A 25,978-nucleotide genomic window follows, 5' to 3' on the forward strand; every position below is an offset into this window, starting at 1 on the left:
ACTTCCCCTTTGATCGGCCTGTTTTAGACTTGGGTTCCCTCTATCCATTTATCGGGGGTGGGGGGCCTTATAAATCACTTGTACTTGGCACCTACAAGAACAGAGCATCATCATAGTCAAAGTCACCAAGTACTGGTTTCTTACTAGATGCTCAGTAACTTGTGCACACTCTCCTATTTGCTCTTTACAACAACCCGAAGAGAAAGGGGGATGGTATTGCTCCGTCTGACAGAGGGCACCAGAGGGCAAGGAACGCGTCTATACCGCACAGTTAGTGATGAGAAATGTGGGATTACACACCAAGTCCCTCCTTTCAAAGGCTCGCTCTTGCCCACGGGACTGCTGAATCAGGGTGAGCAGGACAGGGAGAGGGGTCACCCCATTTTGGAGCTGCCACCCCAGCTCCACACTCTCCTGCTCCCAGGCCTTTCTCTCCCCTCCATCAAGATGCCATATGACTCTGCATCTCCAAGGTCAGCCCCATGGCATTCCTTCTGTGTCGCTGGGCAGACCGCCTGTTGGACACAGCCATTTCCCAGCTCACACCACCAACCCCTGCAGGACCCCGCAGCAGCCTCTCCCAGTGATGGCCGAGGCCATGCTAAATATATCTGAGCACTCACCCTGGTGAAAGGCTGAAGGCTGGAGGTGGGGTGGGAGGTGCTGGCCTCACTGTGTAGATGAGGAGAGAGCTTTACTGACTCAGTGAATGGCTTAGCTGCGTCCTGAAGCATTGGTCTTTCAGAATCTAATCCAGGGTATGGTCTCATGAAACATACCAAGTGTGTCTGATGATAAGTTCCATGCAAATGTAAGGTCCTTGTAGCTTGTGAGGAGTTACATGGGACTGCCTTGCTATGGCGAGGGTTTGTACCTGCCTCCCCCGTGGCCCCATAGATGAGCAGCCAAGAGCTCTGTGTCCCCTGCTCCTTGGCCCCTTGCCTGGACTCCTCGTCTTTACCTGTGAAAGTGTCAGTGACATCTGACGCATGCTCCCTGGAGCAGGTGGTGTCCGTCCCCCCCCCCCCACTCCCCATGAGAGAGCAGCTGCAGGTGGAGGGGGGTTCCTGCAACAAGGCAGGCAGCCCCCCTGTAGAAGCAGAAGTTCACGTTCAGGCATTATTTCTTGGTGACTGGCATTTTGCCACTGACACCTGGCAGGTCTCACCCTGCCCATACCCTGTGCCCTAGCCGACTCCTCCTGGTAAACCAGGCGATCAGGCAGCCTGGCACCTAAGGCTGCTGAGGTTGGAAGGTGCCATTGGGAGTAGAAGGCGTGCCCATCAGCCCTCTCCGGCCTTCCCCCGACCCCCCACCCATGGGAAATGTCTTTCTAGGGGAAAGAGAATCCAAAGGAAGAGAAAACAGGGTGAGACCTACCATTCCTTGAACCGTGGGAGACAGCTGCATGCCTGCCATCTCCGCCCATGCGGCTGAGTGGTATTAGCTCCCTCCCCCAGTGGAGAATTAAGCTTCTTGCTCTGCATCCTGGGAAATTCTGAAGCCACAGAGCATGATTTGATGCTCCCTTGCCGCTCACTCTAAATATGAGGGTTGTACCTGGTTCTTTCCGGGCTTTTGGGGGGCCTCCAGGAGTGATTCAGGATCCCCTGTGGAAGGTGCTTATGTATTGGTGGCAGGTCCTTGGACCAAGATGGCTTGAAAGCTACTGAGTCCTGGAAAGAGACTGACCCCTCCCCCCCCAGGTGCCTCATCGAAGGGAGATGAGGTTTATTAACAGGGACCCTAGACATGGAGAGGTCCCTGGGGATCCTGCAGAAGGGGTGTCAGGCATCTCTCCCATCCCAGCGTGGGAGGAGAGGTGAGAGGAAGCACGCACAGCCCTCAGGCCCACTGCGCAGGCTCCTGCAGAGACACGGGGCTGGGAGCACATACTTCCTCCCTGAGTGAGTCTGTCCGCCCTTAGTACTGGAAACTTCAGCCCTTGCCTTGGTCCTGCAGGCCTGGACCGTGCACTGTAGTTCCCGTTACTCCTCGACCAGAGGAAAGGGAATGAACCGCCTTTTAATCGTGAACTTAGACACAGCAGAGGCTCCTACCCTTCCAGCAACTCGCTCTCTCCCTGTGATGCGTTTCCTGCCCACATGCCTCTGCGCGCCAGCATCAACTCCAGCCCCTCTCTCTGTTCGCCTGTGAGCCGCCGCGAAGCAGAGAAGTTTTCACCCAACAAGTAGAAGAGTCACTTTAGCTAGGAGACCAACGAAACTGAAACAAGGTCCTGACACAGTGAAGGCTGAGACCCTGACGAGAGACGACCTGTGTGTCCCAAGGAAGGACAGTTGTTGACACTAATATCTGTATGTTTCTGTCCCTGCAGCCTTAGGAAAATCCAAAGGTACAGTATCCTGGGTAGCTGCAGGCCATGTTCAGTCTGAACGCTGAGCGCGCTGCGCCTCGGCGAGCTCTGCGAGGGGATGTGTGTGTGGTTGCTTGGCCGACGGACTTGAGGTGACTGTTCCCATCGTTGAAGTGGGACCTGAGCCGAGGGAGGCCACCGGCACCATCAGCCCGTCCTGCAGGGTAGGCAGGCGGGCGTGGCCTGCGGACGCACAGCTTGGCCGGTGCCCGGCCAGCACCGGGCCCTGCTGACTCTGTGCTCTGGACGGCAAGTGACAGAAAGGATGGCTGTTTAGATGTCTCCTGAGGCCGGTGCCTGGTTCTGGTCTCATGCTGCCCTTGTCCCTGTCCTGCTCCCCTGCGTCTCCCACCTGGGAGGAGCGAATGCCCCCAGAGAGGCCGCATTCGCACTGACAACAGCTGCTTTGGCAGAGGGTGAAGTGCAGCTGCCAGCTGGGGCGAGGCCGGCCGGCGGGCGGGGGGCTCCAGGAGTGGCCTGGCCATCAGGGGAGCCCTGCCTGTCTCCTCGCTCCCCTGGGCCCAGGAGGGTGCTAAGGCTGCGCTGCTGTTCTAACACCCACCTGCTTGAATGTGTCCGCTTCGTGGGGGAGGGGTGCCATCTGTCACGCACGGGTAAGCACGTGTCTTTGTGTCCCTCACCAGCATGGGCGTGAGGGTGATGGACACGTCCTGGGTGGCGCGAAGAGGCTCGTCGTCGGCAGGCCGGAAAGGGTCGTGCGCCCCACCCTCCACGCAGCCCCCCGCCCCTCCCGAGGAGCTGGCAGCGCCTCTGCCCTCACCCCTTCTGGAGCAGCCCCCAGAGGACCCCGTGGTGCCCTCGCTTTCTCCATCCGGCCTGGGCCTCCAGCCCTGGGGCCGAGCGGACCAGGTAAGCGCGGGCAGGTTCACTGCACCCACCTCCGGCCTTGTGGACGTCCTCACCCCCATTTCTGAGCATTCCTGCTGGCTTCCTACATCGAGCTGGCGCCCAGTAAGCCACTCCAGCTCCCTGGGTTATCAGATGAAGGCCAGGCTTTCCAAGAAGTGCCTCCCAAGCCAACAGCAAATGTGTCAGGTGGCAGCTTGCAAAGGGGTGAGAGGAAGCTCAGTGCCCAGCTCTCCATTTCCTGTTTCCTCTCCTCCACCTTTACATTTGGAGGGGCCATTTTTACTGCTAAAGTGGGTGCCAATCAGGGAAGAATGGAGTTCATATGGTCACACTGGCCTGGGGACCTGCAGGAGGTCATGGGGTCACGCTGGCCTGGTGACCTCTGCAGGAGGTCATGGGTCACACTGGCCTGGGGACCTCTGCAGGAGGTCATAGGTCATGCTGGCCTGGGGACCTCTGCAGGAGGTCATGGGTCATGCCGGCCTGGGGACCTCTGCAGGAGGTCATGGGTCATGCCGGCCTGGGGACCTCTGTAGGAGGTCATGGGTCATGCCGGCCTGGGGACCTCTGTAGGAGGTCATGGGTCATGCTGGCCTGGGGACCTCTGCAGGAGGTCATGGGGTCACGCCAGCCTGGGGACCTCTGCAGGAGGCTGCATGGCTGTTTTCCATTCTCCTGGGGGAAGAAAAAAGAGAACCAGATCATTGTATCACTAGTTGAGTGAACATTTGCAAGACCGTGTCCATCCAGAGGAAAGATGCCATCTGTCCCTTGAAGGCGCCTGCCTTCCAGCGAGCAAATATCACAAATGGTTAAGGCTCATGGTCTTGCCGGGGTCTCAGCAGGAGGTGGCTGTGCCTGGCCCTTCCTTGGAAGGGGTGTGGTCAGAGGGGTTTCTAGAAGTGGGATCTGCACAGCCAACTACTTTGTCCTTTGTTTCTACCTGTTCTCAAACAGCAATCCAGAGACCTAGGAAAGCTATGTGAAATCAGAGGCCCCTGTGCAGTCAGCTTTCCCTCACGGCCACTGCTGGGAAAGGCTGGAGACTGAGAAGTGAACCTTTTAGCCCAGTCTTTCCTCAGGTGCGCATGCACCCCCACACACTCACGCGCACACACACACATGTATGCATGCGTGCACACAAGCACGTGCACATGTGCACATGTCCACACATGTGGGCATACACACATGTATGCATGCATATACAAGCACATGCCCACACATTCGTGCACACACATGCACACAGACACACACACATGCATACACACCTCAAATGAAGGATTGCAGACTTTGTTTTTTCCCTTTAATGAATAGAAGGTATTTTCCTGTGAAATGGGAAATTGATGAAGGGATAGAGGACAGTCACGGAGTTGGAGAGGGTAACTGATGCTGGAGTTGGGTTGTTGCTGATGGGTCCAACTCAGAGGACAGGCGGCCCTGGCTGGGTGCTCACTATCCTCAGGTCCCTGGAGGGATGGGCTGGGAGCGAGCTCAGTGGGGAAGCAGAGGGGGTGCGGTGGGCCCTAGAGGCTGCCGAGAGGAAGTGGACAAATAGGAGACTTGCTGCAGAGGCTCCCTTTGCAGACACTCACTGGCCCCACCCTGATTTCCCATCTCTGTTTGGTGCCAACAGCATTTGGCATTAAATGATATTTCTAGAAAATGCCCCTCAAAGATAGATTCCCCGGCTCTGAGGTGTTCCCGAATGTTGTGGATGGGTGGCCTTGTGCGGTCACTCAAGGGCAGGGAACAGCGCCCACTGGTTCAGAGTATTCGCAGGGTCAGTCCCTGCTGCTCGTCCCCTTTCCCGAGTGACCAGTCCTGTGGCTTCCCTTTGGGTGCCAGTGTCCACACTGTCTCGTCCACTCTCTCGCTCTCCCTGCGCGGATTCCTCCCAGTGGGAACCCGTGTTCCATTGCTTTTCTGTTTCTTTGTCCTGTTCCCTGGACATTTGCAGCCAGATGATGTTTCCTGCAGTTGCTGATTGCTGTCAGGGCTCCCTCCCCTGAGGATGGCAGGCCCTCCCTCCCTGTGGCTGCTTCCAACCCTCCCCTTCCCGCCAGGTCCGCCCCTCCTCCCCTCTGCCCTCAAGGCAGGTGGCTCTCCAGGCAGGCTCAGCCTCTGCACCTGTTCCTCTGCTTGGCATTAACTCCAACCCCAAACTCTTCCCTGCCCTTCGCATCCCAGCTCACTAAGCGATGCGTCCCCAAAACAACCTGCCCTCCAGCGGGCTGTACCTGTGCCTCCTCCCTCCAGCGCGCCTGCTAACCGCTCACCCCCACCTCTCCCCTGGGTCAGCTGCACCTGTGCTGCAGAGAGAGCATCTGGGCAGCAGCGTAGGTAAACGCCTGGTTCTGCGGGAGGGGGCGCAGTGCAAGTGGGAGGAAGGAGCAGGGGAGCTCCCTGGTCCCCAGATTCTTGTCTATCTAGAGGGGAAAGAAGAGCCTGTTACCTGACAAGAAGCAATTATTTTGTTTGCTTGTTGGGTGTTTTGTTGTTTATTGTTTTACTTTACCTTCCTCTTGATGGAGGCAGAGATGGGCGGAAGGGTGGAGAGATCATTGGCATTAAGGTGATCATTGCCTGGTCACCTCAGGCCTGAAGAATAAAGAATGAGGCGAGCCTGGCTGGCATGGCTCAGTGGCTGGCGTCAACCTATGAACCAGGAGGTCAGGGTTCTATTCTCGGTCAGGGCACATGCCTGGGTTTTGGGCTCAATCCCCAGTGTGGGGTGTGCAGGAGGCAGCTGATCAATCACTCTCTCTCATCACTAATGTTTCTATCTCTCTCTCCATCTCCCTTTCTCTGTGAAATCAATAAAAAATATATATTTTTTAAATTTTTTAAAAAAGAGTAAGTTGAGGGTTTCAGGTTGTGGTTGCTTCTATTGTTCATCCACAGAATAGAGAAAGGAGCTAGTGCCGTCTGGCCCTCTGGTGAGACGGTCTTCCCCTTGCAGATCACTGTAAATATTTCTTTTCTTCGTCCAGTGCAGCTAGAGAGCAGTTCGGTTCCTGAATAGGGGCTGCTGGGAATTGAGAAAATGAAAGAAAGACAGACACAGAGATGGAAGGAAAAAGCTGGGGCTGGGTGGGACCACTGTCCTCTGATGGAGAGACAGGGACTCAGAGCCAATACAGCGCATTCATTTTATACAGCAAAAACCAGGGAGTTTTACTAAAGGTCAAGACAAAGGAGATTATGTGCATTCTTGGGTGGGCCTGAGTCATATTCATTTCCTGGTGCTTGGCTGGATTTAGATAACAAAACCCACCCCCTGGTGCCTGGGCTGAAGGTCAAGCTGACAACACTCCTGCCTCTGGCAAGGCATGTTTCCAGGATGTGGCTCTGCCAACGCCACTGGATTCAGCTGACAATAATTAAAGAAATGCCCATGTGCCTTCCCAGGCGCTCTCTACAGATCACCAGCTGTGGGGTGACACTCATCCTTAACAGGGGCCACCTACTACCACCTGTGGCCTTCCCTTCGCTCCCCCCACCCCCGTGGGGAAGACCTGCTCCAGGGCCCTCCCAGCCTTTTCACCAAACCCCGGTGGGACGAGCTGTATATTCCTGGCTCTGTCATTTAGAGTTTCTAACAAATTTAGGAAGAAATGGCTGTTGCTACTTGTGGGGAAGAAATAACCATTGGGCAGGATTTAGGTTTCCACACTTCCCGTGTCCTGTGTGAGGGCATCAGAGTCCAGGTGGGTTCTCACTAGGATGAAGTTAGCTCCCAACTCCAGGTCACCTCCTGGTTCTCTTGGGGCTGCCTGCAGCATTCTGCTGAAACACGTTAAAACCCTGGCCTGTTTGGTTCAGGGGGTAGAGTATTGGCCCTAGGACTGAAGGGTCCTGGGTTCAGTTCCAGTCAAGGGCATATACCTTAGTTGCAGGCTTGATCCTTGGCCCCGGTCAGTGCAGGTGTGGGAGGGAGGCGACCAATTGATGTCTCTCTCTCACATTGATGTTTCCCTCTCTCGCCCTCTTTTCCACTCTCTCTAAAAATCAATGGAAAAAATATCTTTGGGTGAGGATTAACAAAAAAAGAAAGAAAAAAACACATGAGAATGGAGATAGATTGGTAATGTCTGCCATGGATGGCATGTTGGGGGATGGTAGGGAGCGAGGAGTCAGTATTGATTAGCTGGCCCTGGTCTGGGGGTGGACTATGAGTAGGGTGCACTTTATCCTTAGGAGGCAGCCTGAGGAAGAGCCAGCAGTGAAGGGTGGGCCCTCCTTGGGACCTGGAGGTTCAGGGTGTCCCTTGATCAATTGAAGGGGCTCCAGAGGCCCCCGGTGCCATTGGCCCTGGTCCCCTCCAAGCATGGGGGGCTGGGACTGAACTTCCCACATTTGGGAGCACAGCCAGCTTCTGTTCCAACCTTACCATTGCTGGGATCTCCTGAGTTTGAGGATGGGTCCCCAAAGTCCTCCCCTGCTTGGGGACTTTATGGGGGCTCAGGGAAAGCAGCTGGACAGAGGGGAACCATGGCCACGCGGTCATCAGACCTCACTCGGCACACAGGCTCTGCTGTGCTGTGGATTCAGGGGACAAGAGCACTTGGGTGTCCCAGTTCCCGAATGTCCAGGTCCCAGTGTGGCTCACAGGACAGAGGGGCGGGTGCTGGGGCCTGCTGCCCGTCGCTCATAGTCTCTGGTGATGAGGGAGCTGGCAGCCAGTGCCAGGCAGAGGAGGAAGTAGGGCCCAGCCATCAGAGCCCCAGGAGGGCCAGGCACCGCCAGGGTCGTCTGGGAGGCTGAGGAAGGGCCTGAGACACCCAGAGCCAGGCAGACCGCGCTGGTGAGACAGGCACGTTCTGCATCCACGGGGAGGTGCTGAGTGGCCTCTTGTGTGTTTGTGTTTCAGCGCTTCTAGAAGCAAGGAGCTTTCTCCAGGATCTGGGCAGAAGGGAAGTCCGGGTTCCAGCCAGGGGGCACCCTGTGCCGGAACGCCAGCAGGCACCAGCCCCGGCCCGCAGCCGGCTGACCAGAGCCCTCACACTCTCCGGAAAGGTACGTCCCGCCTGGGGCTGATGGCTGCCCGCTGCCTGGAAACTCACTTCCCCACCAGCCTGGGTGCTCAGACACCCTGTGGCCTAGCGAACCGGTCCCCATCTGTGCATTAGCGGTTAGAGGTCGACCAGCTCTCAAAGGGACATTTCATCACCTTTCCTCAGTTTCCTCGTTTGAGCAGTGGGCTCGTCAGGCGGGTTGAAGGTCTGGCTTTCTGTACACCAGGACCTCTGCCCGGGGTGATGCGTGCCTTCCAGGCCCCGCCAGGCCCCCGCAGCCATCTGTTGTGCGGGGCCTCCTGCCCCAAACCGGGCCTTACCCAGCTGCCTGCCCCTGGGTTGTTTGTGGGATGTGACCAAGAGGGGAACCACTGGCTTGTCCCGGAGTCCTGCCCTTCATATTTATGTCTTAGAGCTCTGGGAATTCCTGTGCTAAGCCCTCGCCGCCCACCCCAGAATCTGCCATGAAAGGCACTGTAAAGGCCATTCCCTCTGAAATGAACCCCAAGCTGACGACCTGCTCCTGGTGACGGTTGACCAACAGGGGCTGCGGGGAGGGGAGCGTACCCAGCCTTTCTGTTCGCTTTCATCTATGCTGTCACTTTTCAGGCTTCACATTGTCTAAAGGAGCCTTTGTTGGCTCCTTTGTTGGAGCCTTTGTTGGCTTTGTCCTCGTTCTGGCCTCTCCAGCGCCTCAGAGGGGCTGCAGCTCCAGGGCTGGGGGCCCAGGGCTGGTCACCTTGTCCATGCACACCTTTAGGGCCGGTAGCTTTCCCCCTGCCCGGCGCCAGGCCACAGCGGCACCCATGACCCTAGTCTGCCCTCAGCAGCCTTCCTTCTGTCCCTTCCCATCATGCCTCATGCACTCCACAGATAGTTGTTGGGCCCTACTGTGTGCCGAGCTCAGAGGGTGTAACCGTAGCAGGTGCACAGTAGGGGTGTAACAGCAGCAGGCGCAGCTCTCAGGAAGGTGAGCGTGGAGCGGTACCGCAGGTGGTAGTGTGGGCACTGCTCACATGGACCCTTCCACACACAGGCGCTGGGCCGCAGCGGTGGGCTGGGGTTTCAGCATCCAGGGTTCCTCCGGCACCCATAGGGTTCCCTGTGGTCTAGAAACAGTTCTTTGGTGGTTTGTGTGCAAGGCCTAACCCTCCCCAGCCCTACACTGGGGTGATGGCTAAGCCATCACTTTGTCCACAGGAGTCAGGGCTCCTCATGCCAGCGGCAGGCTGGGCTTCCCTCCTCACAGCAACAGGGCCTCTGGGGGACTCAGGTCCCTTCCCAAGGGCGTTTGGTAGCTCGGTCACCACTGAAATATGCAGCTTTCTCCGCCTCCTCCACAACTGGCACACTTGGCAGTTTTAACACCTCTGTCTTTTGGCATCACGGCCTTGTCCTGTAACTTCCCGGAGTGGCGATGTCACACAGACGTCTTGGTGCTGTCACTGCTCCCCTCGGCACCTTTGGGAGAAGACAGGTTCAAGCATGGTCCCTGGTCCCCACCTGCTCCTCACCCGGGGAGCAAGTCCCACCCGGGCCGGCAGAGCTGCGGGTGGTTTATTAAGTCAGGATTATACGGGGCTTCCTGCACACGGTCTCATTGCATCCCTGCCTGCTGTGGAGAGATTTACGGGCGTGCCCCGGGGCACAGTGGGAAGATGGAGGCATTTGGGCCACATTGATTGACCCTGGAGAACATGTGCTTGCCTTGTCCACGCTGCACACGGAAGGAGCCAGGGCCGTGCGTGAGGTGCGATCAGCATAGGTTTTCCATGGAAGGGGGGGTCCCTGAGGCCTCCTTGGGGCTAAAGGACAATCTCTTCTGGAATTAGTGGCACCACAGGCAGCCCACTGGGCTGACAGGTTGCCCTGGATGTTCCCACTTCTCATCCTCCCGGCCATTTCCAGTTCGAAGTGAAATGTAGTTGTCATCCTTCAGCAGGACTAAGTCAATACACAGGGACATGGAGGCCTGCAGAGGAGGTCGGGGCACGCTGTGCCCTGTGCACGGGTGGAGGGCAGGGCGGGCGGACGAACAGTGCCAGGCGCCGAGCCTCTGTGGCCCACCTACAGGCTATCGGTCACTGAGGCCAAAGGTCAGCTTCCGATGCTGACAGTCGCCCATCCTGGGCCCACCGTCACATGTTGAACTCTGATTGTCGTCTGGGCTGTGGCACTGGCTCACTCTTCCTTGGGCCACCGATCCCTTTGTCACCCCAATGGTGACTGGCGCTGGGAAGCCAGCCACGGCCTGTTGGGGGGAAATGTGTCTGTATACTGTTGTGTGTGTGTGTGTGTGTGTGTGTGTGTGTGTGTGTGTGAGAGAGAGAGAGAGAGAGAGAGAGAGAGAGAGAGAGAGAGAGAGAAAGGAGAGGGAGAGAGGGCAGGAATCCAGAGAAGAGGAGAAATTAGTGAACAGAAATTAGGGAGGACATGAAAACTTGCAAGTCTAGGTGAATTTTTAAAAATTGTGTTGCCTGCTCTCAGGGTGCCAAGGGCTGGGGTGGCGAGGGGTAAGAGGGGGTGAGGGGTGCGCCAACCCCGCATGGACCCCAGGCGTCATGGAACAACCTTGTGTGTTGCTGTTGTGTTTTCTCTTCCAGTTTCCAAGAAGCTGGCACCGATTCCACCCAAGGTACCCTTCGGCCAGCCAGGCGCTATGTCAGAGCTGCCCACTGGCCAGCCGTCCCCACTCAGCCTGTCACCTACGCCCCCGAGCACCCCGTCACCCTACGGACTCAGTTACCCGCAAGGGTACCCCTTGGCCTCGGGCCAGCTCTCCCCGGCGGCAGTGCCCCCTCTGGCTTCTCCTTCCAGCTTCGCCAGCACTTTAACCAAATCGCGGCCCACCCCGAAGCCCCGGCAGAGACCCACGCTGCCGCCCCCGCAGCCGCCCACGGCGAGCCTCTCCGCCTCCAGCCCGCAGTCCACGGAGCACCCCGTGCTCGACGGCATGGCCCCCGGGGAAAGCATGTCCACAGGTAACCACGCCCAGCTTCCTCCGTTTTCCACGAACTTGAGCACAATGGGCCGAGGGAGGGCTGCTGGTGCCACTGCCTGTCAACAACCCGTTTGCCAGGGGCCGGCTGTGCTGGTCCCAACGTAGCTCCCCAGGGGATCCCCTGAGATGCCCCTGCAGCCGGTGAGAGCAGCTCGGGAGGGACCCAGCTGCCCTGCAGCGGGCCTCTGCAGGGGTCTCCCAGTCCAGTGCCCGCAGCCAGGGCTCTGCGTCGGCCCTAATTTGGGGGCTGAGCACCTGAGCTCCTGGGAAAGCTGGAAGCTGGGGGAGATGGCAGACCCGCTGGCACCTGAGCACAGTGGTGCGGGAGGCGTTCCCCGTGTCTTCAGAAACCCTACGGACCAAAGACATTTCCTTTTTATTAATTGAATAAGCCTAATTAGAAACATGTATTTCTAGCACCATGCATTATAAAGGGGCCAGGTTCAGACAAGACACGTGTCCCCCTGGTTCTCAGAGGAGCTAATTGGACAAGCCCACAATGGCTAAATTTAGTTTTGTTTTGAATTTAAAATCAAAGATGGATCTATTTTCCCCCAGAAAAACGTGTGGCATGAAATCATAAGCACACACGTGTAGCACACACCACTGGTCTGGAAGAAGGACACGTGGAAACATCTCCCAGGATCGAGCACACGAGGTCAGAACTCGGCACGTTTGTGTGGCTGCTGACTAGAGCCAGCCCTGCCCCTCACCAGGCCGAGAGCCCGGCTTCGTTGGCCTGTATCGTCCCAGGTAGCAGAAGGCGGGGCCACTGGGGACGGAACACCCACCCCACACAGGGAGTTCAACACACTACACAAGTGCACATCACGCCCTCACAACACACACCGATGAACACATTGCATGCACACACGCGCCACGCGCACTCAGAGCAGCGCAGCCCTGGGCCTGGCTTCCCGCAGAGATGGGCCTTCCCTTGGCTAGATGGCGGGTTGGCCTCGGCCTCCGCTCCGTGCTGCCTGTGGAAGTCTAGTCCAGCGTGGTATTTGTGATGGGTCTGGAGATTTAAATGTTGTGGGAGCAGCCGTCTGGCGGTTTGGCTTGGTTTGGGCAATGAATCATGTTGAAGGTACAGCTGCTGTCTTCTACCGGAGGCTTGTAAAAAACAAAGGGAATTCTTCCTTGAAAGATGAGTGAGCACCACTCCCCACCGGTGGTTCCTGGTGCGAGATGTGTTCTCAGTGAGCCCTGAGGGGAGGGAGCACAGGCCCACTGCTTTGGGGGTTCAGGGCCACACCCCTGGAGCTCCTGGTCACCCTGAGTTGTCCAGGGGGGCCGCTCCTCCCAACACATCAGCCTGCCAACTTCTGGGGCCACCCAAGGAAGGACCCAGGGTGGTCTGCTCACCTCCTGAGAGGACAGAATGAGAGATTTGGGGGAAAGTGGGCCACAGGAGGCACTGAGGGACAGGACAGGCGGTGCCCACAGCCACGTGGGAAGTGTAAGGACCCCTCCCACTGCACCAGCTTCAGGGCTGCTGCCTCTAGACTGAGCGATGCCCGACCCCGTGCCTTTCTGTTCAGTGTTCTCCGGCTGCATTGTTCTGTCCCGCCTGTACAGGCCGGGGACCGAGGGAGGAGCTGGACTGATGGGGTGTGGCCACCTGGCCGATACTGGGCACAGTGTTGTGTTGCGTTCTTGTTCCGTCCTGTTTATTCCTCTCTCCGATCCTGTCATTGTCCTTGCAGCTGTGTGACATGAGTGCCGCAGTGTTGGATACATGTGAGGGGAGTTCAGGGTAAGCGGCCCCAGCCCTCCGCTCCGCACTGCATGTAGCTGGGCCCTGCATGGCCGCTCCCTCGGTGCCTTCCCCAGTGCAGCAGGAGCTTTCTGGGGTCCCTGGCCATGTTGGGGTCTCTTTCTTGTCCTCAGGAGCTGGGGACAAAGCCAGGCAGAGGCCAAGCTCGTCTGCTCACCTTCTGTCACCAGCCACCTAGTCCAGCACCCCTCCTCTCCCTGAGGTTGAGCTGACGGGGGTCAGGCCGCCCTTCCCAGGACGGACCTGTGGAGACTTCTCTGCCCAGTGTCCGGGGCAGTTCCTCACTACACCGTGGTTTAGGGACCTGTCCACGAAGGGCCCGCTCAGGCCGTGGGCATAGCCCCCGCAGCCTGGACCTGTCTCGGGGAGGGCGCCCTGGGACCTGCACTCTCAGACTGAAGTCCACGCGCCTCCTCCAGGCCGAGGCTGAGGCTGGCGGATCCTGGAGAAGCCATAGCATTAGAGTGCGTCCTGAGCTCATCTCCCCAGCTCGATAAACACTGGGGAACATTTACCCAGGTCTGCCTGGTCTCCTCCTATAAAGAGCAGGTGCTCTAAAGCGAAACCAACGCAAGAACATGAACGAAGCCAGAAGGAACGAGGTGTTTCTACCCCAGTAAGAAGGTGTGGCCAGAGCCAATCCGGGAGCCCTCCAGGGGTGCCCCATGAGAGCTGCCGAGACCAGGCCAGCAGGGCCCACAGGCCTCCTAATAGGAAACCAGCTCCACCAACCCCCAGCACCGTCAGCGAGTCCCCCTCAGGGTCTCCAGGGAACAGCCAGGGTGCGCTGAGCAGCTCACTCGAGCACCAGTCTGGGCCGGGCGCTCTTTGCCTGCTGTCCGGACTGTCACACGACCCCTCACCACCCTGGGCTGTTCCCATTTGACTGCCTGGCACAGGGGAGGTGAGAAACCTGTGCAGGGTCATGTGCCGCCTGGTGGTACAGATGGGTGGGCCCCAAGCCAGCAGCAGCCTCCCACAAGGCACCCAGGGGTGGCCCAGCGGGGGGCAGGCAGGGCTGAGCTCAGCCCTCACCTCTGCCGAGGCCTCCAGTGAGGACAGGCTGCAGTGGCTCCTTGCTGAGTGCTTGGGAGGCGGGAGTGGACCTGGATTCCAGAGCTTCCATGTTTGTACAGTGTCTCTTAGGACCGTGTCCAGATGTCTGTCTGTCTACTTGGTATGGCATTCTTTGGGCTGAATGTTTGTTTTACAAAAAAAATCAAAATAAGAAACCAACAAAACCCCACCTCCCAGTCCCGGCCCAAAGGCTGCTCCCTCCCAGGTAGCTTCCCCGCTGCCCGGGCCCAGGCGGAAGGCAAGGCGAGGTGAGGCAGAGCTGAGCAGCTGGGCGGGTGAGATGGCTGAGGGTGAGGGCCCAGGGCTGTGCCCGGCTACCCGGCCTGGAGCCCTGCAGCCCGGGGTGAGCAGGTGGGGTTCCCAGTGAGCCCTGCAGCCCGGGGTGAGCAGGGGGGGTTCCCAGTGAGCCCTGCAGCCCGGGGTGAGCAGGTGGGGTTCCCAGTGAGCCCTGCAGCCCGGGGTGAGCAGGTGGGGTTCCCAGGGCAGCGCAGCCCGGGGTGAGCAGGTGGGGTTCCCAGGGCAGCGCAGCCCCCGCCCACACGGGGCCCCGCCTATGCAGAGCTGCTGGACCCTCTCAACTCTGCAGCTCACAGGGGCCCAGACCCACAGGCGCTGAGCCCTTCACCTCAGGTCCCTCTTCCCAATCCTCTCTCAGGAACAGACCTTTAGTGCCCCGAGGCAGCTGCACCTCGAGGTGAGCGGCTCCAAGGGCTGAGAGATGGGGTTTTCCTACAGTTGGGGAGCAGTTTGCTGCAACTTCGGCCCAGCTCCTGGGACCCCTCTGCCGGGCCCTTCAGCCATCGAGGTATTCTTACTGTTCACAGCCTTGGGGTGCTTGCACTGTCTCAGGATCCCACACTTGCTGGGAAAACGGGGTTTTTCCACTGCCTCACACCCTGTCCCTGCAGGCGTTAGGAACTAAATGCAACCCCGAAATCCCAGGAGGCTGCCAGTGGGACTGGCCCGGAGGCAGTGTGCGGGAGCAGCGGGAGCTGCTAGCAGTGCTGAGGGCCACCCGGCGGGCAGGTCTGCGCTGGCCCACAGGCTTGCTTGGTAGAAGCGAAGCTGCCCAACCCTAATGCGACGCTGCGATAAAACGCTTCAAGTGGCCCCCTATAGGCTGGCCCTCGGTGGCCCACCCGCTCGCTTCCTAATGCTGACTAGCTGCCTGCCCCTGGCGTCGGGTCTCCTTAGCCACAGCCCCTTTCCACTCACCTCTCTCTGCCAACTTCCAGATCTCGCTCACTTCGACGTCCCCTCCATCCACGTGGAGCTCGGGCCGGCACTCCGCCTGAGTCCCCTGGAGCACAAGCTGCGGCCCTCGGTGACTGAGAAGAGGGACTCGGAGGAGGACTCAGAGAGCACCGCCCTTTGACACGCGTGTACATACGTGGGCCCAGACCAGCATACGGCAGGGCGCCCTGGGCCCAAGTTCCCCGTGGCTCTCGCTGTCACTGCCGCGCATGGCCGGAGCTCTGCAGAGAGCAGTCACCCCTGGCCTGAGTGGCAAACATTGGTGGTGCAGATTTTGTTCGTTCCCCTCGGGTGGTGACGTGGGCCTTTTGTTTGATCTTTGCCTTTGACTTTGTGCCTATTTGACCTACTTTCAGCCTCCATGCCAAGCAGCAGCCCTCTCCACCAAGGGCTCCTGGCAGTCCTCTGCAGGGGGGTGGGGGAGGGCCAGGTGCTGGGTGAGACCTGGGCTGCGCCTGTACTGACAGCACGAGTTCTAGGTGTCAGCTGACGGGTGTCGGCTGGACGGCGAGCAAGCCCTTCACTGACAGGGACCAGACCGGATTCTCGAGTCCTGGGCGCTGACTTGCGCTGCACAGGGAGGCTCCCCTCCTTGGTGGGCTCTAAGTAAACGCTGAACACATTTGTTTTACTTCCCAAGTTTTATTTTCCACACCGTGTTACCGAAAGCTCCTGTTTCTACCTTACCGTTTCACACTTCCAAATTTAAAAATGACCTTGATGTCTAGAGGGCCTAAAGACACCTCCCCATTCCCCCCCAAACATCAAATGATCTCACAGCAATTCTACACCTCCAGCTCTCAGGGGCACCAGCTCACAGGTGCGGGGTCGGGACCAGGATCCTCTCTCCTGGAGGGCACTTGTGAATAGCAATAACTGTTACCCAGAGCCGGAGCATAGCGTGAGACCGGCCTGGGAGACACCAGGCCAGCCCCAACCCCCAGCGTCAGGCTCTCCCCTTCTCACGAGACCCCACCCCCTCTCGGGGACAGGCGGGGGCACTGGGAGCCCACACCCTCTGGGACTGAGAGACATCTGGGTCGTGCATGCACAGCCACACTTTACAATTTTACCCTTTTAAGGCAGATATGACATACCTATACATGATATATTTGTATATATGAAATTTCTCTATATTTGTTTAATTTGAGCCATTCAATCTAAGCCAGTGTACAGGTGTACGATGCGAAGTTTAAGTGCGTATTCCTTCTCCCAGCACAGTGTAAAATAGCCCTCCTCTGACCGTGGGGTTGGCAGACTTGGGATGCTACCAGCTTTGCTCACTTCCTGGCGAGGGCGGTTCGGTACCCAATTTGCAATGGAGCCCGGGGGCTGAAAGCACCTTTAAATACATGTACAAATAGTTGTCAAAAGTAATCTTATTAAAATAGATTTATTATCCCTGAGCATGGCCTCTCGTTGTTTAAGTTACGAAGCGTGTGGGGACACGGGACTCAATGACAGGTGCTGCCAAGGCCTCCGCCTGCCTCCCTCTCATCACTGCAGTTTTTAAAGCATTTCTGTCTTCTCCTCGGTAGGAGAATATACAAATAAATACTGGACTTAGCTTTAAAAACTCTCTGTCTTCAGGCACTAACCTCAGTGCTGTTCAAGCTCATAAGGGGGCAGGGGAGCCAGCCTGACATGCTACTTCGTAATACTCTGAAGGGCAACGAGGGATTCTCATTCTCACTGCGCCAGGGAAAGTCAACTACCGTCTCGCTGCTCCCAGCACTGCGGGAAGCTGTGTTCCAGAGGCACCGCGTGGACCCAGCCGTCCGACTGGTGTATGAAACCAGGCCCCATTGGCAGCCTGCACAGCTGACTCGGCAGAACCCGGCCACTGTGTGCCTCCCGGGACAGGCGTGGTCCTCCCGCCTCAGAGCTGGCCTCCGGGACACGCTGGGGCCTGCGCAGGCGGCACCAGGACCAGGCAAAGCACTTGTTCCGCAGGAATCTTTATTGAGTTCTGGGCTCTGGAAACACTACTCCTTAAGCCTTGAGCCTTGGGCACTAAGACGTCACATCCACAACCCGTGTTCCTTGACAGCCTGTCTCTGGTGTGCGGAGGGCACGGCTTGGCGGGAACAGGCCTGGTATGCGTTCTTCTACGTGACTTAAGTCACTGGCACCGAATTCCGTTTCTTTCCTCGCAGCTTCCTGTCCCCGCTCCGCCAGGACATTCGTGACACGTCCAGCACGCAGTCCTCACCTGGAGCCCAAGCCAAGGCCCAGCTCCCACCGCCGTTCCTGTGTGCCGCCCGTTCCACAGTGCCCTCGGCGCCCACCAGGCAGAGGGCGCACTCGGGACCCTGCGCGGGGTGGGGCTTGAGCCTTCCAAGTTCAGGGCCGCTCCTGGCCTTCATTCTGCCCTGACCTTCCTCTGTGGACTGGCAGGCCCCTCTGTATGGGCCCGTTTCCGCGAGGGCTCACTGTCCTCAGCTCCGCCCGCCTGCGCCTGGGAGAGCAGGGCCGCCCGCACCAGCCGCAGCTCCCTCTTCTCCCGGCGCTCCTCCATCTCCTCGAGGTCGTCAGCAAACAGAGCTTTCAGCGGGGCCATCAGCCTGGGCACCGTGGAGAGGTCTCCGAGCCGCACCTGGAGGGCAGGACGGGGAAGACATGCCTCAGTGAGGAAGGCGCGTGACCATCCAGCAGGCACACATCCCCTCACCAACCCTGCGGCCACAGACCACAGCTGGAAAAAGACGGAAAATGCAGAGGCGGCAGGAGACTAAAGAAAGGGCAGAGACGCCCCACCGCGGCTGAGGGCGGCCAGGTGAAGGGGCTTCAGAAGACTAGGCTGCCAGACTCTGAAAATCAGGCTCCTCAGAAACAAGCCTGGCCCCTGCCCGAGCCAGCCTGGCTCCCCAGTCCCAAGAGGAGAGGCCGTCTCCAGGCTCCGAGGCTGTGGTGATGGTGGGAACAGACGAGCCCCCGAGGCTCTGTCATTTCCAGTCACCAGCGCTAAACGGGCCTGCGGAAGGTCGGGCGGCCTTCAAACCCGGTGCTGGTCCTGAGGGGTGATGGGCAGGTCCTCTCATTGCTGGCCTGACCATCCCTCCCATAGCGTCCATGTGGCGCGGTCTCTCTGCCCGGCCCCACCCGGTGCAGCCCACACCACACGCATACCTTCATGTGGTCAAAGGCAATGCCGACTTTCTCGTTGAAGTCAGGGCTGAAGAGGGGGATCTTGGCGTAGCGCTGGCTGAAGTGGTTCAGCATGATGAACCCAGCGTTCATGCGCATCCCCACGCCGATCGCCTGCGAGGTGGTGCTGCAAACAGAGGGTTGGAGGGTCGCATCCGGCTGAAGCGCCCCCTTGGGCCTGCCCCTGCCCCCCAACCCGCCATATTCCCTGACGTGGCTCACAGGTGATTCCAGCCTGTTTCTAGCTCTTTCTAAAGCTGGGCTGCCTCAGAGCCCTGCCTAGAGCTCTGCAGAGATAAAGCCGAAGGGCCCAAAGCCAACCACCTCCCCATCACAGCCCACAGCCCCTGGTGGGACGCAGGCAGGTCTTTCTCAGCAGGGCTGCCGTGAGGCTGAGCAGTCACAAGGAGGGGAGAGAAGGGGAGGGAGTAGGTGATAGGCCGAAGCGTTCGCAGCTACCTGTGTGTCTTTTCCACAGCTTCCACCTCCAGACCGTCTTCCAGCGTGGCCTCGTGAATCAGGAGGGTGGCATCTTTCCCTAAAGGAAGCATGGGCGTGGGGCGGGGTCCTGTGCTGGACAGGCACTCGGCCCCGGATTCCTGCCCACACTCCATCCCCTGACCCTGTGCCCTGTGTGGATGCTAGGATGATCACCAAGCTGCTAGCTGCCTCTACTCACCCATCTGGACCAGAGCCTCGCAGGGCATGGTGTCCCCTGAGTAGACCAGCTTCCAGCCGGACGTATGGACCAGCGCACAGCCATAAGCATGCTTGCAGTGCCGGACCTGGCAGACCTGAAACTGGAGGGCAGGGCAGGGTATGGCTGCAGCGGTGCCCCCCCATCGCCAGACGCCCCCCGCCTCCTGCGGCCGCCCCGTACCTCCTCCAGATCACAGGCTCTCAGCAGGGAGCCAATCCAGCTCTCAAGTGTGGGGCTGGAGACCTCGGCTCCTTTCTGAAGGCATTTGGCAGGGATCACACTGTGAGAAAGAAAACATTAAATTTAACTTGAATCAAAGTTTAAGAATTTGGGAAGCCCCACAATCATTATAAAGAAACACAATTTAAATCGCAGTGAGACTGAAAAAGGTCGTCAATTAGAACAAACCAAACCCCAGGCCACCTAGAAACCTACCGGGCGAGCTGCCCACAGCGAAGGCATTGCAGGCCCTGCCCAAGCGGCCATGGCTGGGCCCAGGCAGACGGACTCCTTCCCACGAGGTGGGGATAGGGCCAACTCCCACCATGCATCCCCTGGCGGGGCACTCGGGCACGTGGCCCTGCAACTGTTTTATCACGAGGTGTTGGCAAAAGTCAAGAAACTAGAAGGTAGCTGAAATGAGGCTGCGAGGAAACGCAGCCAAGAAGACAGACATCTAAGTGAAGCCAGCTAGTGGTTTTGCCCTGAGTCAAAGCTTTCTCCCTGCTTCTGCCACTGGGCCACATCTGGGGAAGGTTTCGGGGGTATCCTGACCTGCCCCAGGTCAGCCCTGAGCTGGGGTATCCTGACCTGCCCCAGGTCAGCCCTGAGCTATGGAGGGGAGGCGACAGCCTTGGGGCGGGCTGCGGGGAGCTCACCTGACGTGGTGCAGGAGCGGCTGGCACTGGTTGTGGTACTGCTGAAGCCAGGCCCGGAGCTGGGTTGGGGCAACCACCAACAAAGGGTGGAAGGGCTTTCCCAGCGATGCCTGGAACAACAAAGTCAGAGCTGAACCAAAGGCAGGCATCGCAGGAGGCCTAGGTGTAATCCAAGCAAACCCAAAGTGGCAGTAGGTCAAGCGCCGCACTCACCAAAGCGCGTTCTCTCTGCAGCAGGATATTTAACAAGCCCTGGAAGGGGAAAGGAGATGCAAAGATGCAGATGAGACGAGACGCCAGCAACCTCGGCCCGGGTTGGGGTCCTCGCCCTCATCTTGCAGGAGCCCCTCGCCCTCTATTGGCCACCAGCCTCTAACACTGCTGTCGCTGGGAGCCAGCACATGCTGACCCAAGACAGAGCAGTGGCTGGAGACCCAGCTGCCCGAGGAGGCCAAGCCCCACCCCTCTGGCTGCAGTTTCCTCTGCAGGCATGTGGGAAGGCAGACCCCTGCTGTGACATGACAGCAGGCGAACAGACCAGCATCCTTATGGGCAGAATTACTGAGCTGGGTTCTGTGAACGACCGTTACCTCGCAAGAGGCGAAGAGCCAGGGCGGTGGGCAAGTTTGGGATGGAGGAGAGCAAGGCCACAGCTGCCTCAGGTGGGGCTCCGGGGTCCTGCCCAGCACTCACCGTGTGGTGATCCGCGTGCAGGTGGGACACGAACACAGCAGCAAGGTTGCCCAAGACCCTGTCCACGTCGTCGCCATAGTGACGACACAGCTGCCCAAACGTACCTTCCCCACAGTCCAGCAGCAGGGACTTGTCGGAGCTACAGAGAAAAAAGTGAGATGTTCATGGCTGAGGAGAGGCCTCTCACGGCTCAGAGGCCTGTGACCTCAGAGAAGAGCCAAGCAGCGAATGCACTCTATCTCCCATAACCTTGCGTCTGCTTCTCTGAGGACCTTGTACAAACAGGAACGCAACTGTAATGTCCATCCTCCTTATATAGAACTATCCACGGAACCCCAGAGCCCTTTAATGAAGTAGTAAGTGTCCTAGCTGGGTAGCTCAGTGGACTGGAGCGTCGTCCTGTGAATCAAAGGTTGTGGGTTTGATTCCCAGTCCTGGCACAGACCTAGGTTGTGGGTTGAATCCCTAGTTGGGGTGCATACAAGAGGTAACCAATCAATGTTTCTCTCTCACATCGCCGTTTCTCTCTTTCTCTAAAATCAATAAACATATCCTTGGGTGAGGATTACTAGTAAAAGAATAAAGAATATAGAAAGTAGGATTAAAAATGGCAGCAGAGTAAGTGGATGCTGCATGGACATGCTCCCAGGAACAAGCTGGAATTACAACTAAAATACAGAAAAACTTCCTGAATAATCATTGGAAAACTCGCAGGAGAGAACCCTGATACCCAAGGACTGAAAGTGGAGACCACATAGAGGCTGGTAGGAGAGGCAGAGGCGTGGAAGGGCTGGCTGCGCGCCCACAGACCACAACTGGAGTCCTGGAGAGATATCTCAGCTGTGGGGGCTGCCACTGAGAACTCAGGGATCTAATCCCTGAGGTGGGCACCCCAGCAGAGAGCACCAGAACTGAGGAGGGTACCCATGTAACATCTAGCTGTGAAAAGCAGTGGGGTGCTGTCTGCCAGAGAGTGGCAGCTGAAACTTCAGGCACCCTCTTAAAGGACCAGCACACAAAATTCCCTATGGAGCCACCCACCTTGTGCTCTGGCAGAGGGAGGGTGAAGTGTACTGGAGCTGTGAGAACAGAATCCAGGACTAGGGACTTGGGGGATAGAGCTCAGAAGGCAGACACCCCAAGTTTCCTGGGCTGAGCCATTCCCTCACACAGCAGAAGACATCTTTCCCACATAGACATCTGCCTGACCATGTTGACACACCCTACTGGAAAACACCTTGCCCTGAGGCCACATAAGAGATTAAAAGTAACAATTTGCCTCCAGGCAGAAGCAACTGCCCCACTCTGTTGAAAAAACTCTTGCCACACCTGAAGACGATTGCCTGGGGGCAATTCAAGTCGGAATCCTATCAGTCTGTAGACAGAGGAGGTCTCTGGAGGCTTTGAGTCTTTGCCTGATCAAATTAGTCAGAAACAGCCTTTAACACTGTCCTGCACTAGAGATTAAGAAGTGTAGAGGATGTACCTAAAACATAGTCACAAACCCAAACAGACAACCAAAATGAGGAAACAAAGAAACAACCCCCAAATGAAAGAACTAGAGAATTCTCCAGAAAAAGAGATAAGTAAAGCAGACATAAGAAATTTATCTAAAATAGAGTTCAGCCGAAACCGGTTTGGCTCAGTGGATGGAGCATCGGCCTGAGGACTGAAGGGTCCCGGGTTCGATTCCGGTCAAGGGCATGTACCTTGGTTGCGGGCATATCCCCAGTGGGAGATGTGCAGGAGGCAGCTGATCGATGTTTCTCTCTCATCGATGTTTCTAACTCTATTTCTCTCCCTTCCTCTCTGTAAGAAATCAATAAAATATATTAAAAAATAAATAAAAATAAAAATAAAATAAAATAGAGTTCAGAGTAAAGATGGTAAAGATGCTCAATAGCATGAAAAAAGATATAGTAACTATGGAAAAAAAAACAGTCTGAAATAAAGAATGACATAACACAAATAAAGAACACATTAGAAGGAATACACAGCAGATTAGGGGAAGCTGAGGATCAAATCAGTGAATTAGAAGACAGAGTTGAAAATATCACTCAATTAGAGAACCAAAAAGAAAAAAACAATTAAAAATCAGGACAGCTTAAGGGAGCTGGGGAACAACATGAAATGTAACAATATTAGAATAGCAGGTGTGCCAGAAGAGGCAGAAAGGGAGAAAGGAATAGAGAAGGTGTTTGAAGAAATAATGGCAGAAAACTTCCCTAACCTGGTAAAGGAAAAGTCACACAAGTCCAAGAGGCACAGAGAACCCCCAGCAAGAAGAACCCGAACAGGCCTATGCCCAGACACATCATAATTAAAATGCAAAAAATTAAAGACAAAGAATCTTAAAGGCAGCAAGAGAAAAGAAACTGTTATCTACAAAGGAGTTCCCATAAGGCTGACACCTGATTTCTCATCAGAAATTCTACAGGCCAGAAGGGAATGGCATGAAGTACTCAAGGTAATGGAAAGAAAGGATCTGAAACCAAGATTACTATATCTACCAAGGCTATCATTCAAAATAGTCAAATAAAGAGCTTCCCAGACAAAAGAAGGCTAAAGGAGTACATCATCACCAAGTCAGCATTACAAGAAATGGTAAAGAGACTGCTGTAATGAGAAGAAACAGAAAAACCTAAGTATACAGAATTAAAATGGCTATAAATAAGTATCTATCAATAATAACCCTAACCGTAGGATTAAATGCTCCAATCAAAAGGCATAGGGTAGCTGAATGGATAAAAAATCATGACCCAACTATGTGCTGTCTACAAGAGACCCACCTTAGAACAAAAAGACACACAGAGGATGAGAGTGAAGGGATAGAAAAATAATTTCCATGCAAATGGAAAAGAAAAAAAAGCTGGAGTAGCAATACTCATATCTGATGAAATAGACTTTAAAATGAAGGCCATAACAAGAGACAACAAAGATCACTACATAATACTAAAGGGAATGATCCAACAAGAGGATATAACCCTGGTAAACATATATGCACCCAATATAGGAGCACCTAAATATATTAAAATACTTCTAGAGGACTTTAAGGGAGAGATCGACAACAACAGCATATTTCACAGACCTAGAACAAACTCTCCAAAAATTCATCTGGAATAAAAAAAGACCCCGAATAGCCACAGCAGTCCTGAGAGAGAAGAAAGCTGGAGGGATCACAATACCAGATATCAAGCTGCATTACAAAGCCACTGTTCTCAAAACTGCCTGATACTGCCATAAGAACAGACATATAGACCAATGGAACAGAACAGAGAACCCAGAAATTGACACACGCCATTATGCTCAATTAATATTTGACAAAGGAGGCAAGAGCATACAATGGAGTCAAGACAGTCTCTTCAATAAATGGTGTTGGGAAAATTAGATAGATACATGCAAAAAAATGAAACTAGACCACCAACTTACACCATACATACAAATAAACTCAAAACGGATAAAGGACTTAAATGTAAGACGGGAAACTATAAAAATCTTAGAAGAATCCATAGGCAGCAAAATAGCAGACATATGTTGTAGCAATATCTTTACCAATACAGCTCCTAGGACAATGGAAACTAAGAAGAAAATAAACAAATATGACAACATCAAAATAAAAAGCTTCTGCACAGCCAAAGAAACCATCAACAAAACAAGAAAGCCCACTGTATGGGAGAACATATTTGCCAATGTTATCTCTGATAAGGGTTTAATCTCCAAAATTTACAGGGAACTCATACAACCTATAAAAGGAAGATAAACAATCCAATCAAAAAATGGGCAAAGGACTTAAATCAGTGGTTCTCAACCTTCCTAATGCCGCGACCCTTTAATACAGTTCTTCATGTTGTGGTGACCCCCAACCATAAAATTATTTTCCTTGCTACTTCATAACTGTAATTTTGCTACTGCTATGAATCATAATGTAAATATCTGACATACAGGATGTATTTTCATTGTTACAAATTGAACATAATAAAAGCATAGTGATTAATCACAAAAACAATATGTAGTTATATATGTGTTTTCCAATGGTCTTAGGCGACCCCTGTGAAAGGGTCGTTCGACCCCCAAAGGGGTCTCGACCCACAGGTTGAGAATCACTAACTTAAATAGACACACTTTGAAAGAGGACTTACAGCCCTGACCGGATTGGCTCAGTGGATAGAGCGTCATTGGCCTGCAGACTGAAGGGTCCCAGGTTCGATTCCGGTCAAGGGCATGTACCTTGGTTGTGGGCACATCCCCAGTAAGGAGTGTGCAGGAAGCAGCTGAATCAATGTTTCTCTCTATCCCTCTTCTCCCTTCCTCTCTGTAAAAAATCAATAATTTTTTTTTTAAAAAAAAGAGGACTTACAGAATGCCAAGAGACATATAAAAACATGCTCGGTACCATCTCACACCTATCAGAATGGCTATCATCAACAAATCAACAAAGGACAAGTGCTGGCAAAGATGTGGAGAAAAAGGAACCCTCTTGCACTGCTGGTGGGAATGCAGACTGGTGCAGCCACTGCAGAAAACAGCATGGAGTTACCTCAAAAAAATTAAAATGAAACTGCCATTTGACCCAATGATCCCACTTCTAGGAATATATTCCAAGAAAACAGGAACACCAATCAGAAAGGATATATGCACCCCTATGTTCATAGCAGCACAATTTACAATAGCTAAGATTTGGAAACAGCTTAAGCGCCCATCAGCAGATGAGTGGATTAAAAACCTGTAGTACATCTATATAATGGAATGCTACACTACTGTGAAAAAGAAGGAACTCTTACCATTTGCAACAGCATGAATGGAACTGGAGAGCATTATGCTAAGTGAAATAAGCCAGTCAGAGAAAATAAATAGCACATGATCTCACTCATTTGTGGAATATAATGAACAACATAAACTGATGAACGAAAATAGAGCCAGAAAAAAATTTTTTTAGAAGTAATCCTGTTATTTGCAGATTTCTAATATTTCCTACAACTTTTGTGATATTATACTATGTTAGTATAGTTTTGGTAATATATTTAAAATCTTTTTTTATTGAAATACTAGAGGCCCACTGCATGAAGATTCGTGCACTGGGGGTGGGGGGGGGGGGGTGGTCCTTCAGCCTGGGCTGCGCCTTCTAGCAGTCCTGGAGCCCTTAGATGTTTTGGACTGACAGCTTGCAGGGGAATGGGCCTAAGCCG

General features: G+C 55.2%; 2 protein-coding genes across 2 annotated transcripts in view; one reads left to right on the top strand and one right to left on the bottom strand.

The window, feature by feature from the left end:
- The window catches only part of LOC102432618 (rho GTPase-activating protein 44-like), a 59,436-nt gene extending 43,559 nt beyond the window's left edge, over positions 1-15,877 (top strand). The window contains 5 exon segments of the mRNA XM_023748335.1: positions 3,022-3,226; positions 3,228-3,247; positions 8,118-8,263; positions 10,866-11,243; positions 15,356-15,877. Of these exon segments, the coding sequence (XP_023604103.1) occupies positions 3,022-3,226; positions 3,228-3,247; positions 8,118-8,263; positions 10,866-11,243; positions 15,356-15,495 (889 nt within the window). The 3' untranslated portion in view covers positions 15,496-15,877.
- An 871-nt stretch (positions 15,878-16,748) lies between these two features.
- LOC102432935 (zinc phosphodiesterase ELAC protein 2-like) lies at positions 16,749-20,954 on the bottom strand (the record flags this gene model as incomplete). Its single annotated transcript, XM_014449613.2, has 8 exons — positions 16,749-17,970; positions 18,504-18,648; positions 18,981-19,059; positions 19,201-19,321; positions 19,402-19,501; positions 20,100-20,209; positions 20,313-20,351; positions 20,793-20,954. Coding segments are annotated over 8 exons (990 nt in total), but the record flags the coding sequence as incomplete, so codon positions are not given.
- Between the last annotated feature and the right edge of the window lie 5,024 nt (positions 20,955-25,978).

Source organism: Myotis lucifugus, unplaced genomic scaffold, assembly GCF_000147115.1.
Source record: "Myotis lucifugus unplaced genomic scaffold, Myoluc2.0 scaffold_1281, whole genome shotgun sequence".
NCBI classification, from domain to species: domain Eukaryota; kingdom Metazoa; phylum Chordata; class Mammalia; order Chiroptera; family Vespertilionidae; genus Myotis; species Myotis lucifugus.